The sequence below is a fragment of the Coregonus lavaretus genome, assembly GCF_964263955.1.
Source record: "Coregonus lavaretus genome assembly, chromosome: 31".
In the NCBI taxonomy this organism is placed as follows: Eukaryota; Metazoa; Chordata; class Actinopteri; order Salmoniformes; family Salmonidae; genus Coregonus; species Coregonus lavaretus.
Genome location: NC_140018.1, coordinates 16,682,071 through 16,695,820, shown reverse-complemented (window position 1 = coordinate 16,695,820; position 13,750 = coordinate 16,682,071). Strand labels below are relative to the sequence as shown.

The 13,750-nt window shown below is 43.0% G+C and overlaps 2 protein-coding genes across 5 annotated transcripts; one reads left to right on the top strand and one right to left on the bottom strand.

Moving 5' to 3' along the window:
• Positions 1–460: 460 nt before the first annotated feature.
• lin9 (lin-9 DREAM MuvB core complex component) lies at positions 461–10,938 on the top strand. Of its 4 annotated transcripts, none has more exons than XM_084149234.1 (15): positions 461–494; positions 3,895–3,927; positions 5,854–5,939; positions 6,290–6,394; positions 6,646–6,776; positions 6,866–6,991; positions 7,291–7,448; positions 7,593–7,726; positions 8,024–8,149; positions 8,412–8,513; positions 8,602–8,682; positions 8,818–8,943; positions 9,403–9,585; positions 9,669–9,766; positions 9,940–10,938. In XM_084149234.1, the coding sequence occupies exons 1-15, from the start codon at positions 467–469 to the stop codon at positions 10,043–10,045; spliced, it is 1,623 nt and encodes a 540-aa protein (XP_084005360.1). In that variant the 5' UTR covers positions 461–466; the 3' UTR covers positions 10,046–10,938. The 4 variants fall into 4 exon arrangements, with proteins under 4 accessions (XP_084005360.1, XP_084005361.1, XP_084005359.1 ...); XM_084149235.1 differs by lacking the exon at positions 461–494 and adding an exon at positions 2,340–2,509 and having other exon boundaries at positions 9,940–10,935; XM_084149233.1 differs by lacking the exon at positions 461–494 and having other exon boundaries at positions 3,759–3,927; positions 6,649–6,776; positions 9,940–10,935.
• Positions 10,939–11,153: 215 nt separating this feature from the next.
• Positions 11,154–12,429, bottom strand: mixl1 (Mix paired-like homeobox; the record flags this gene model as incomplete). Its single annotated transcript, XM_084148710.1, has 3 exons — positions 11,154–11,846; positions 12,014–12,225; positions 12,333–12,429. The coding sequence occupies 3 exons, from the start codon at positions 12,427–12,429 to the stop codon at positions 11,154–11,156; spliced, it is 1,002 nt and encodes a 333-aa protein (XP_084004836.1).
• Positions 12,430–13,750: the final 1,321 nt, after the last annotated feature.

Here is a 13,750-nt window from a genome sequence, read left to right as displayed (position 1 = left end):
ATTTTGTATTTAGAAAAAAAATAACATCTCGCTCATATGAGTCTAATTTGTGTTTAAACAGAGCATTTGGCCAGGGCCAGGCATTTGCCTCAGGTAGCATAATAGCTATGTGGAATGAGTGTTTGAGTTGTGCGCTGCCAGGCAGTCATGGGTGAACAGGGAGTACAGGAGGGGACTAAGCACACACCCCTGAGGGCCCCAGTGTTGAGGGTCAGCATGGCAGATGTGTTGTTTCCTACCCTCTCCATGCCATATGGGCTTAGATAACTAAATGTATGTATTTGATTGCTACCCAATTTAATCATCACTTTCAATAAACGGTTTACATGAGAATAATAATGTACTTGTTTATTATCAAGGTGTTAACTTATAAATTCAGTCCCTAAAAAATTGCCATCCAGACACACTGTCCCAGAATGCATCTTGACAATATGGTCTTTGAAAAAAGCAGCGCGGCTAATTCAAGATGGCGGAGATGGACCAGCTAGATGAGAGTAAGTAACAACACGAATTTAACAAGACTTTTAAACTACCAATACAATTATGTGAGGAAATGCTTATTTTAAAACCTTGTATGTGTTACTATTATTAACTGAATACTTGTCGCACTTTTTTCCTGAAGCGTTTGTAAACTCATTTTCTAGACGCAAAAGCTAGTGAGCTAACGCTTGTTAGCAAGTTAGCTTGGTAAGCAGCTAGCTAGCTAACATTAGTACGCTAGCTAGCTAGCTAGCCAGCTACCTGCTCTAAAAATAATTAGGCGATGGTCATTATGGCTAACTAAAGGTTAGCAGGCTTGTTGCCCGTTAGCTAACGACCTAGCAAGCTAACGTTAGCTAGCTGAGCTTTTTTTGTTTATTTGATTTCTGAATATTTGTACCTAACTTACTTAACTAGCTAGCTACATTTAGCTAACTGTTAGCGAGTTGCTTATATTATCCACTGTTCCCTAAAATAAATACTTTGTATAGGTGTCTTGTTGCTTTAACATCTAAAAACAAATCGCCTATTCAGTCTTCTCTGTCAAGACAAGACACTGACACAACAGCCGTCTAATGGGTGATGTGAGGGGTCATACTGCTGGCTAGCTGTCATTATCTGACATATTTTTCTGGTAACGGTTCTAGCCACAATAATTGCCAATTTCCAAGGTATTATTTAACAAACATCGATTGTAGAGAGTTGAAATATGAACTGTCAGACCACCTGCTATTCTTTCTAAATGTATTTAGCTAACTACCTTTGTCCAACAAGGTAGCCTTTCTCAATAATTGACCTTGGGGTTATTGGGTTAGTAAAGATTACATTCTCTCCAATGAGCATTGTTTTGTCCCAACGCTCTTAGTATTTGCATATACAGATGCCCCTGGGCTATATGGTGACTGCTGACTGATGGAGCTCATCTATTCCTCACTATGACACACCACATTTGGGATTCTCACTAATATTACACATTTTATTTGACCTACGGTTTTTCTTATACAGTGCCTGTAGAAAGCCTACACCCCCCTGGAATTAAAATGCATCTCTCTTCCCCTACCCTACCCTACCCTACCCTACCCTACAACTTCAAGTGAAAAATATATAATGGATTAAAAAAGAAAATCAAACTCATCGCTTGGTTGGATAAGTGTCCAACCCCTTGTAATGTAATATACATCTTAAATTAGCTCAGGTGTAACCAACCACCTTCAAAATCACACAAGTTAATTGGCCTCCACCTGTGTTAAATTGTAGTGATTTCAGGATCAATTCAGCAGTTCCTGTAGGTTCCCTCTGCTGGGTAGGACATTGCAGAGTAAACACTCAACCATGAGCACCAATGAGCTTTGAAAATAACTCCAGGACAAAGTTGTGGAATGGCACAGATCAGGGGATGGGTATAAAAATATTTTAAAAGCCCTTCAATATCCTTTGGAGCACGGTCAAGACGATTTTATTAAGTGGAAGGTGTATGGCATCACCAACACCCTGTCTAGATCAGGCTTTCCTTCCAAACTGGATGACCGAGCAAGTAGGAGACTGATCAGAGAGGCTGCCAAGAGTCCAAAGGCAACTTTTATGGCCAAGACTGGTTAAAGTCTGTAAAGAAGGGGAAAGGGGATACCTAGTTAGTTGCACAATTTAATGCATTCAAATGTATCTAATGCAATATAACCCAACTCCTCTGAATCGGAGAGGCACGGGGTGGCAAGAAGGAAGCCATTACTCAAGAAAGCCCACCTTGAATCCTGTTTTGAAGTATGCAAAACAAAAACACTCGAGATTCTTTAGCCATGTGTGAAAGTTTTGTGGTTTGACGAAACTACAATTGAAATGCAAAGCGTTACGTTTATCAGGATTGAAGGGAAAATGAATGGAGCAATGTACAGAAAAGTCCTTGAGGGAAAACCTGCTGCCCTCTGCAAGAAAGCTGAAACTGGGACGGAAGTTCACCTTTTCAGCATGACATGACAACGATCTGATGCACACATCCAAAGCTACAGTGGAGTGGCTAAGGAATAAAAAGGTAAATGTAAATGTCCCAGTCAGTCCGGACCTAAATCCAATCGAAAATGTGTGGCATGACTTCGATTGCTACCCAATGAACTTAACGGAGCTTGAACAGTTTTGTGAAGAAGAATGGTCAAATATCGCCAAATCTAGTGTGCAAATTTAGTGGAGACCTATCCCAACAGTCTAACAGCTGTAATTGCTGCCTACGGTGCTTCCACCAAGCATTAACTCAGGGGGGTGGAGACTTATCCAATGCTATTTTTTTAAATATATAGAATTTTTCACATTCCCTTTAAGTGGAGTATGGTGTGTAGATAAGTGGGGGAAACAATCCTTATTTAAATGCATGAAACTCTGAGGCACTGACAGAACAAAATGTTCAAGGGGGTGTAGACTTTCCATAGGCACTCGGTTTATTAGGTACACCCACCTAGTACCGGGTCGGACCCCTCATTGCCTCCAGAACTGTCTGAATTCTTCGGGGAATGGATTCTACAAGGTATGGCTTTCAAACGTTGCTCAGTTGGTATCAAGGGACCTAACGTGTGCCAGGAAAAATTTCCCCACACCATTACTCCACCGTCACCAGCCTGTACCGTTGACACCAGGCAGGATGGGGCCATGGACTCATGCTGCTTATGCCAAATCCTGACTCTGCCATCAGCATGACGCAACAGGAACCGGGATTCGTCGGACCAGGCAATGTCTTTCCACTCCTCAATTGTCCAGTGTTGGTGATCGCGTGCCCACTGGAGACGCTTCTTGTTTTTAGCTGATAGGAATGGAACCCGGTGTGGTTTTCTGCTGCAGTAGCCCATCCGTGACGAGGACCGACGAGTTGTGCGTTCCGAGATGCCGTTCTGCACACCACTGTTATACTGCGCCGTTATGTGCCTGTTTGTCGCCCGCCTGTTAGCCTGCAAGATTCTTGCCCTTCTCCTCATCAACAAGCTGTTTTTCACTGACTGGAGTTTCTTTTTTTCGCACCATTCTCGGTAAACCCTAGCTGCTGTGGTACGTGAAATGCCCAGAGGCCAGCCGTTTCGGAGATACTGGAACCGGCGCGCCTGGCACTGATCATACCACGCTCAGTCGCTTAGGTCACTCATTTTGCCCATTCTAACGTTCAACCGAACAGTAACTGGATGCCTGTCTGCCTGCTCTATATAGCAAGCCATGGTCACCTGGGTTACTGTCTGTAGGAGGTAACTATTTTCGTGAACGGGGTGGTGTACCTACTAAACTGGCCACTGAGTGAGTGTATATTCATGGGTTTGGATTTAGTCACGCAGTCCTCAAACGAGAGGAAGGATGAATAGGTATGCAGGATTTTGTAAAAGGGGAGGACATATTCCATGTCTGTCTCGGATAATTCCCCCTCTCTTCTCTTGATTGCAGGCTCTTCAGCAGAGGCGCTAGTCAGTCTTAAAGGTACTGTAGCTTAACACATTGCATTGATTGTCCCTGTCTGTGTATGTAGCCTATGTATTGTGTATACTGCAGGCTCACTTTGACCCTGTTTTTCCCAAAAGTTTGGAGATGTCAGTCCCTCATTGGATTAGGAGTCTTTAAAAGCCTCTCTAATGAAGAGCTTAAAAATGCAACACACAGGTGATGTGTCATAGACCAGGAACTAAGCCCATTTGAACTCTTAACTTGTCAATTGTTAGTCTGAGTCTGTCAATGCGCTTTATTCACTGATGTCATTGTGTGATGTGGTAAGTATGTAGTTTTAAGTAGTGAACTCTCCTTTACTGTATGACCACTGATTGCAGAAGACGTGATAGGATAAATTAATAATGTGGAAACCAGTCCTTTCACCTATGGCAGGGCTTGACATTAACTTTTTTAGCCACTTGTTCTTTGGACAAGTAGGACTGATTTGCAACTCTGCCTAGAAGGTCAGCATCCCGGAGTCGCCTCTTCACTGTTGACGTTGAGAATGGTGTGTTGCGGGTACTATTTAATGAAGCTGCCAGTTGAGGACCTGTGAGGCGTCTGTTTCTCAAACTAGACACTAATGTATTTGTCCTCTTGCTCAGTTGTGCACCGGGGCCTCCCACTCCTCTTTCTATTCTGGTTAGAGACAGTTTGTGCTGTTCTGTGAAGGGAGTAGTACACAGCGTTGTACGAGATCTTCAGTTTCTTGGCAATTTGTCGCATGGAATAGCCTTCATTTCTCAGAACAAGAATAGACTGACGAGTTTCAGAAGAAAGTTATTGGTTCTGGCCATTTTGAGCCTGTAATCGAACCCACAATTGCTGATGCTCCAGATACTCAACTAGGCTCAAGAAGGCCAGTTTTATTGCTTCTTTAATCAGCACAACAGTTTTCAGCTGTGCTAATATAATTGCAAAAGGGTTTTCTAATGATCAATTAGCCTTTTAAAATGATAAACGTGGATTAGCAAACACAACGTGCCATTGGAACACAGGACTGATGGTTGCTGATAATGGGCCTCTGTACGCCTATGTAGATATTCCATAAAAAATCAGCCGTTTCCAGCTACAATAGCCATTTACAACATTAATAATGTCTACACTGTATTTCTGATAAATGTTATGTTATTTTAATGGACAAAAAGATAGCTTTTCTTTCGAAAACAAGGACATTTCTAAGTGACCCCAAACTTTTGAACGGTAGTGTACATGAGTGCCAGTGGAAAGTTTTATTTTAGGACATGACAATGACATTAATACTTGCTAATAGTGAACTAGTGAGAACCAGCCAAACTATACAATATGTTTTGAATTGGCTATTTAGTTAGTCATGTATATCATTATTTTACCTGCTGCACAAATGGCTCTCTCTCTCTCCTCTGGCAACGGCCCACTGGCACACCAGGATTTTCATTGCAGACCAAAAATGCGCTGTAACTGAGCAAATAACTCACTAACTAGCAATGAATATCAACAAATGTGCACACGCGGCTCGCTTTGATCTCAAAAGCGCATCTTGCGACTGCATGATTGAAAGACCGCTCATGCCTGTCAATGTAGGCAGGCCTACAATAATTATACTCCGATGCGCTCTGCAGAGATTGGGAGGACCGTGTGCAACACATTGCATCCGGAGGATACTGATCCAATTCTGATAGGAGTAGCCGAATTGTTTGATATTGTGTTTTTTGCAGGTATTTATTTTACTTACGAATGGATAATTTAAATTTATTTTCCCTGGGCAATGGGACAAGCGTTAATTTCGAGCCCTGTATGGGTCAAGAAGGAAGGAGACTAGGAAAGGAGGACATTTCAGAGTTTGGGGAAATAGACTTGTAAACGATGAGGGAGCAGTGGTGATTTGTAAGATGCAAGTTTAATCTATTTTTGATAACGCCACATTTTGTGAATCTCCAGAGGGCAGTCTGTCAAATACTTTGAATGAGAAGCAAACAAAATCTCACAACACGAGAGGACGACACACCTTGGTGTCCATGGAAACGGTGAGATGGCCAATCTAGCCCTTCGTCACATCTATCCTTTGAAACTCTTTAGGTCTTGTATTGATTTTATCTCTGGTGATTCAATCACTGTTGATTAAGTGGGCACTGATATTCTTATCAGCACATCCCATGAGCAGTTTGTCAAAGTTACCCTCAATGTTCTGATTTGCACAATCAATTCTACCTGGTTGACACTTCATTTGTATTCTGAACAAATCAGTGCCCCCGTTTCATCTTAGATGGGATAGGCGTGTGCAATAAGCAATACTATCTGCACATTTGAAAACATTTTTTATAAAGCATTGACGTGATTCTCACCTATATGCTGACCCTCCCCTCCCTGTGTCCAGCCCACGCGGAGCTCCAAGAGGAGCAGACTGTTTAGGGAGGAGGAGGAGCAGCGCCTCCCATCCAGATCCCCTAGAAGGAGCCAGAGGGTCACCTCTGTACCCCAGGTATAGCTCCAGCTCACACAGCAGGGCAAAGCAAACCCTGTTGCATCTGTAAAATAAATGCCTTGCTTTTGGCCAGCATCATTGTCCTATCCCCTCACTGCAAATACACAGCCTCCTTTAAACCCAGAGGAGCAATGTGAAAGCATTTCCTCCTATAGATCAACTACTATAGCTCAGGATAACCCAATGTGCTTTTGTAAACTATTTAGTGACTTAATTCTTGTTCATTTGTTTTGATTGTTTTCTTTCAGAAGTTTGCTAATGTGACGACCCCAGATAAGAAAGTGTCTCAGAGAATCGGGCTGAGGTTGAGAAACCTCCTCAAACTTCCTAAAGCACACAAATGGTGCATCTACGAGTGGTTCTATTCTAACATCGACGGGTAAGCTACACTACCACGACAGCTGTATTACACACACACACACCCAGTGTGGAATTCCTTTGACCTCTGCCACCTTTTCCTCCACCCAGACCTTTATTTGAAGGGGACAATGACTTCTGCCTGTGCCTGAAGGAATCCTTTCCCAACCTGAAGACCAGGAAGTTGACCCGTGTGGAGTGGGGTACAATCAGGAGACTGATGGGGAAACCCAGACGGTATTGTTCATTATTACAGCACATTCTCTTTTTAAAGACTGACCTTCCAAATCTGATTTTCTTTGCTCTCCATTTCTCGGTGTCCTTTTGAAGTGAATAGATTGTCCCCATGAATATCCCTCTCTGTTTTCATTATTTCGAGACACCAATGATAAACACCTTGTGCACACCGTGGAATCTCAGGGAAATATCCTGGAATGTTAATTAAAGAAAGAAACCTTTCTTGGTTGTCTTTTTCATGCACACTAAGTATACCAGCTCTGTGTGTCTAATTGACTTAGTTAAATGTTCCCCTTTAGGTGTTCGTCTGCGTTCTTTGCTGAGGAGCGGACTGCGCTGAGACAGAAGAGGCAGAAGATGCGTATGCTGCAGCAGAGGAAGTTTTTTGACGTGGCACACTGCAAAGACCTCCCCGACGAGATCCCCCTGCCGCTCGTCATAGGAACCAAAGTCACCGGTAAAACACTGTAGTGATGGCAACTAAAATAACTTCTTAAATACCAGCAGCCCATACCCTAAAAGTAGCTATCAGCAAACCTGTAGTCATAGCACCTAAAGTCCCCTGTAAATCTCCAGATTAGATGGATTCTGTGTGTTCCAGCTCGTCTTAGGGGAGTCCATGACGGCCTGTTCACTGGGCAGATCGATGCCGTGGATACGGGCGCTGCTACTTACCGTGTGACCTTTGACCGGAATGGGCTGGGCACACACACCGTGCCTGATTACGAAGTGCTGGTACGCCTGGTCTTCATTACACTCATTCAGCATTGACATGTTAGAACAGGGATTCTCGGCAGACATCAAACGTACAGAGAAACCTGAGTCTTTGTCCATCACCAGCAGTGCTGTCTAAAGTCCATGGAAAAATATCAACTTAAAAAGCAAAGCATTTAGAAACATCCTTCAATCACAAACATGCTACATGGAAATCAGCAGTAATTCACAAGGGAACAAGATAATGCCAATAAGTGGTTTTCTGCTGTATTACCAACGATAAGGTTGATTTAATTATATTGTTTCTTCCCTCTCCAGAGTAACGAGCCCAACGAGACCATGCCCATCTCAACCTTCGCACAGAAACTTAGACCCTCCCGCTTCCAGAACTTCATGACCCCTCCCAGAGTGACCTACCCCGCCGCCACCACACCTGTCCTCATGGTAAGCAGGAAACAGTGCACAATGACTTCAATGCACATTATAGTTTCATCACTTCTAATCATTAATTTCTGATTGAGGAAATCTGGGATACTGGTTAGGTGACGTCGTTACAGTTTTATTTGAGATTACTGTGAATGGTTCATATACTTCTATTGCTATAACATGATTATGACTGATCCTTGACTGACAATTGTCTCTCAATTGTATTCAATATTGCTTTGCTTATTTGCCATCGGAATTGACACATCTATGCCTGTGACAGGACAATGATCCCCTCATCAGCCAGTCTCCATGGAAAAACAAACTCCCTGGAGCGGACGGGGACACACTCGGAGGATTCCCTGTCAAGTTCCTCGTCCAAGTGGTCAGTCTTCCTGTCTTGGCTCTGCTTCTAGGATAATATAGCATAATGTAAACGTAAATATGTCCCACTAAGAATCTCTCCCTCCTAGACGAGGCTCTCCAAGATCCTCATGATCAAGAAAGAACACATCAAGCACTTGAAGGATATGAACGCAGAGGCTGAAAAACTGGTAGGCTCCCAGAAAATACTAAGACAGTACTATGACAGACAATGTTCCTAATAGTGTATTCTGTCATAGAAATAGTAAAAAAGTGACAAAGTAAATATATACAGCTTAACATTTAAATGTGTTGTGTGTTTGTAGAAATCGTGCTCGACGCCTATAGGCCTGGAGTTCCAGAAGCGTTATGCCACCACAGTCCTGGAGCTGGAGCAGCTCAATAAAGACCTGAACAAGGTGCTGCACGAGGTCCAGCAGTTCTGCTATGAGGTGAGGACACACTGGCACATCTTTCGGTCTCATCTCAGTAAAAGGGTCCTCTGTAGCTCAGCTGGTAGAGCACGGCGCTTGTAACGCCAAGGTAATGGGTTCGATCCCGGGACCACACATACACAAAAATGTATGCACGCATGACTCTAAGTCGCTTTGGATAAAAGCATCTGCTAAATGGCTTATTATTATTATTATTATTATTATTATTATTATTATATTTCATTGTCTTGCAGCTAGATGTGTAACAGATTGTCTTACCTCCTAGGAGTGTACTTAGCAAGAAGGCATGAGACGAGCAAAACATCAGCGATAGTCGTCTTTAGATGATAATCAACGAAGGGTGTCTCAATAATGACGTTGTGCCGATAAATTGCATATTTGTTTCTTCGGCTGGTCCCAGAACAGTTTTATACGACAATATGAATCGAAGCATGTATGCCCCTCTGTCCTCTCCAGCTGGCCCCAGATCAGGGCATGGCTCCTGCAGATCGGCCCACAGAGCTGCGTCAGCGCTGTGAGGAGGAGGCCAAGGAGATGGTGCAGCAGACCAACACCCTCCGTGACGACCAGCAGTGCGTCTCCAACGCCAGCCTCACACACCTCATCTCAGGCCTTACTGCCTTACTGCTGCAGATCAAGGTTAGTATATGGTGCACAGACACAGCATCACAGCACTACTCAATTGATTTGTTTGCCTGAGCATGTATTTGTTTGTGTTCCAGTGTCTGGCTGAGGGAGGAGACCTGAACTCCTTTGAATTTAAATCGCTGACTGACTCTCTGAACGACATAAAAAGCTCAATAGACCCCTCCAACCTCAGGTGAGTGCCTCTACAGTTCACATCCATTCTGCCCAATGTTTCGTCCTATTTAGAGTTATGAGGGGAGATGGATGACAGTGATGGAAGACTTCAGAGGAAGGGATAGCAATATGGCCAAGATGGCGGGTGCATGTTCACCTGGTCTTAATGTTTGTCCTATCCTGCCTGTGCAGTTGCTTCCAGAACAACGTAGAGATTCACGTAGCCCACATCCAGAGTGGTCTGAGTCAGCTGGGAAACCTCCACGCCTTTGCAGCCAACAACACCAACACGGTCTGAACACACACAGAGAGCGGCCTGGTCAGCACCAACTAAGTGGAACATACACACTATCTCGAGTGACTGTGAAAGAAGAGGTCGGTTTGTGGATCCCCTGACTTTCAAACAAAAAGCCCCCACTGAAATGATCTGGCTCAACATGTAGGCTATGTTTCCGTGGTTGTGGGGAAATATCCTTACTTTTCTCACAGCTGTCTGTCATCCACATGTTTGATTTTATTGTATATATGTCTTTGAAAATGATTTGTTTACTGTAATGAACACGGACAAAATGTAATGTCAAACCGGCCCTGGTCTATAGACTAGACTTTGGTCACTGCAAGAATTCACACACAAAATTCCAGTTGTAGATTTATTCTATGGTCTCATGTGCCAAACAGTACTTCAAGCAGTTTCTATTATAATCCATATTTATTTTTAAGAGTTGGTGATAAAACAAGATTTAGCATTTGGAGCTTCCCTTTGAGTCAATGTTTTTGTGTTCCTTTACTCCACTGGTAGTAAGCACAGGGTAGGCTAAAGAATGTTTTGTAAAATTGTTTATTGTAGATATTTGTACAATACCTTTATGAGTACTCTGATTTATCGTTGACATTTGTGTAACCCTCTGAGATGGCTTTTGTAATTTTGTGTGCACTGAAGAGATTTTAGTATTTTTGTAAAATGAGAATTCTGGTTTTTGATGCAGTTGACTCAAATGGATTGACAGCCTCGAAAGGGCACTGTTGAAGCATCAGGCCTACATGTAACCTAAATTCAAACACAATACTGAGGTGATAAATGTTTGTTCCCAGAATTTCTCCATTTCACCTTTTTTGTTTTGTAAATCTGTATATGGGAATTTGTAAATATTCCTTGCTGTCATTTTATATTAAACATATAGCCAAGCAAACTAATGTCATGCCTTTGTGACAATTGATAAGGATAGGTGAGGAACAAATTACACAGCACGGGTAGATTAAATGTAATATATATTTTATTTGGTAGCCTGTTTGAAAACGAAGACAATCAAAATAATATACAATAAATAAGTGTATCTTTATAACAAACTTACATCAGTTCATTTTGAAGTTATGAACCACCACTCAATTTCACAGTGACAGAAAATTCACATGAAGTCACCAAAGCCAGACATGGCACCGTTTTCCCACTCTGAATCCGAATCAGAAAACTCTTGAGCCTTGCTGGCACGAATGGGAGAGAAGTGGCCAAAGTTATGAGGTCTGGTCTTAACTTGAGGATGCTGTACTTGGCACGCGATTTGCTTTGGAGAGGACCTGCCGAAGTTCTGTGATGGAATAGGAGGGATCACCACTTTCATCTCGGGACCTATGGTCTTGTTTGGGGGAAAGTTGTCATATTCAACCAGGACATGTTTTGGACCTGCACTACAGCTTATGTTGCTTTGGGACTTGATGTAAAGTCCATTTCCCTTGTGATACGGATGAACGTTGTTGCACGGAACCGCAACGCTCAACTCGTCTTGTTTCATTTGCTCAACTTTTCTGCTATTCCCATTTATGGACGCATCGTAAACATAAGGGATAGTCGAGTGTTCGTAGTTACCCGTTTTCGTGGGTAGTGTTGTCTTGGCGTGCGTTTCTTCCGCCCGGGTGTGGAGTGGTGGTCTGAGGTTGTCCCCCAGTGCTAAATTGAACATTCTCTGAATCTCTTGGGGCATTCGGTGATTGAGTTGCGCGAACGGGGCCACGGGGGCGTTGGCGGCAAAACCGTTGCGCTTCATGGACAAGGACGACCCTTCCTGGCGACGGGACTTTGCGCGTCGGTTCTGGAACCACACCTGTGGAAGATAACGTATTAGAGCCTATGTTTTTTTTTTCACATTTAAAGTCATGTTTGTTTTTTGGGGTCGGTAGGCCTAGAAAATGTTGCCCATGGCAGTTTGCCAAGTTTTATCATGGAAACTCACTTTTGTGTTTTAGCCAACTTGTAAATCTGGTGCCTTACCTGAATTCTGGACTCTGGTAGGCCGGTGAGAGCCTCCAGTCTCTCGCGAAGGTATATGTCAGGGTATTTGGTGTCGGAGTATACTTTCTCCAGCACCCCAATCTGCTGCTGGGTGAAGTTGGTTCTCTTCCTTCGATGGGTCATGCTGTCCGCTCGCTGTCCCATGGAGTTTGCAGAGTTGAAGTAGCTTTCCCTATCCGCAGCACCATAATCTGTCCAAACCAAGAACGATGGCATTAATATATAATGTAACGAAGGAAGACAGTAAGATTTACAGAGATATTGCGCTTAACGTGAGCGTAATTACGCTGTAACCAACCTGAATGCAGCATGCTATTCCTCTCCATGTGTCCGTCGGGGTACATCTGGAATTGAGTTAGGTCTCCTACCCTCAGTTTTCCGTGGACGGCTGACATATTTCTCCTCTAGTCTTTATTCCCAGAATCTGACTGACCACAACGGCCTGATCCCCGGTTTTATATCCGCCCTCATCTCCTTGTGATCAAAGGTGACTACGGAATGTGTGAATTGCGCGAGCAATTAGCGACGGCTGGCACTGGAGACGCACATTGTTCCTAGCGCGTCTGATGGCCAGAGAAAGGTGTGAATCTGCGACACCCTGAACGGTAGTGTGCACAAGCTCGCTTGAAAAGGTCTCCATGTCCAATACACAACTTGAGAAAGCATTTATTCTTTTTTTGAAGGAATGGTGGTCCCCCTTCTGAAGCAGTGAGGGACCAGTAGTAATCAAAGGGAGGATGTGATCATACAGATTATATATAATATTTTTTATTTCTGATAATTCGGGGTCCATACGTCTATATTCAGCAATGATTCCATTTTAGCAATGGCTGTAGACTTCTTTCAAATTAGAATTGTGTAATGCCAACTTAAAACATTTGTTCACTTTTTAAATGTTTGTTTTGTTTAGCCTATTTATGTCATCTTGCACTTTATAGGTGATGGAGGCAGTCTCAAACCAGACCTACATGGAAATACAGAATAGTAAAATGTGTAGGCCTACTTTTTGTTGACCCAGTGGGTCTTATAAATGATAATGATGAATCATACCGCTCACTATCAACAAAGAGCATGTCAATACACAAACCCAGTTCAAAGGTGGTCATGAGGGTATGTTTGAGGTGAATGGCCTGCCTCCAAATGGGCAGTAGGGTGTCAAGTCAAGAGGTCAACATCAAACTCACACTCATCCATCTATGTGTACCAGTACAGAAATAGTTGATTGAACATATTCAACTACTTTGTTACAAATGCAATTAGCTTAAATCTGAAACAATTATGCATGAGTTCTGAAACGTATTTATCGATCCATTTCACTTGGGCCCCCCAGTCCTATACATGACGGCACTTCACAAGCCAGGCTTTGTCTGAGGGCTCCAACTACATTTGGTTATTGTCTGTCTGTGTGCCTCTAGAGTGTTATTATGCTAACATTGGGCTCCTGAGGTTCCTGATCTTGTGTAATGGCCTGGGTCAATGTTCTCAGGCTTCTTCTTGTGCATAATCTTAAGTCTGCGTGAGGGACATATCTGAGATGTTTCACAACGTAACGATTATGTTTATTTTGCTTGCAAATGTTTGAATAATTCACATTTCAGATACCCAAAAATGCACCTACACAAGACATTAAAAGAAGAGTCAGACACCCCAAGGCTAGAATATTGCAGTGGTTGAGAATTCTATCATCCTATGTTATCACTGCTTGCCTTTGCCTCT

Coding starts and splice junctions, on each gene's coding strand:
- lin9 (XM_084149232.1), top strand. CDS start 3,852: ATGTCTGTCTCGGATAATTCCCCCTCTCTTCTCTTGATTGCAGGCTCT. Junction 7,727..8,023: donor TGCCTGATTACGAAGTGCTG/GTACGCCTGGTC, acceptor TTCCCTCTCCAG/AGTAACGAGCCCAACGAGAC. Junction 8,150..8,411: donor CCACCACACCTGTCCTCATG/GTAAGCAGGAAA, acceptor TGCCTGTGACAG/GACAATGATCCCCTCATCAG.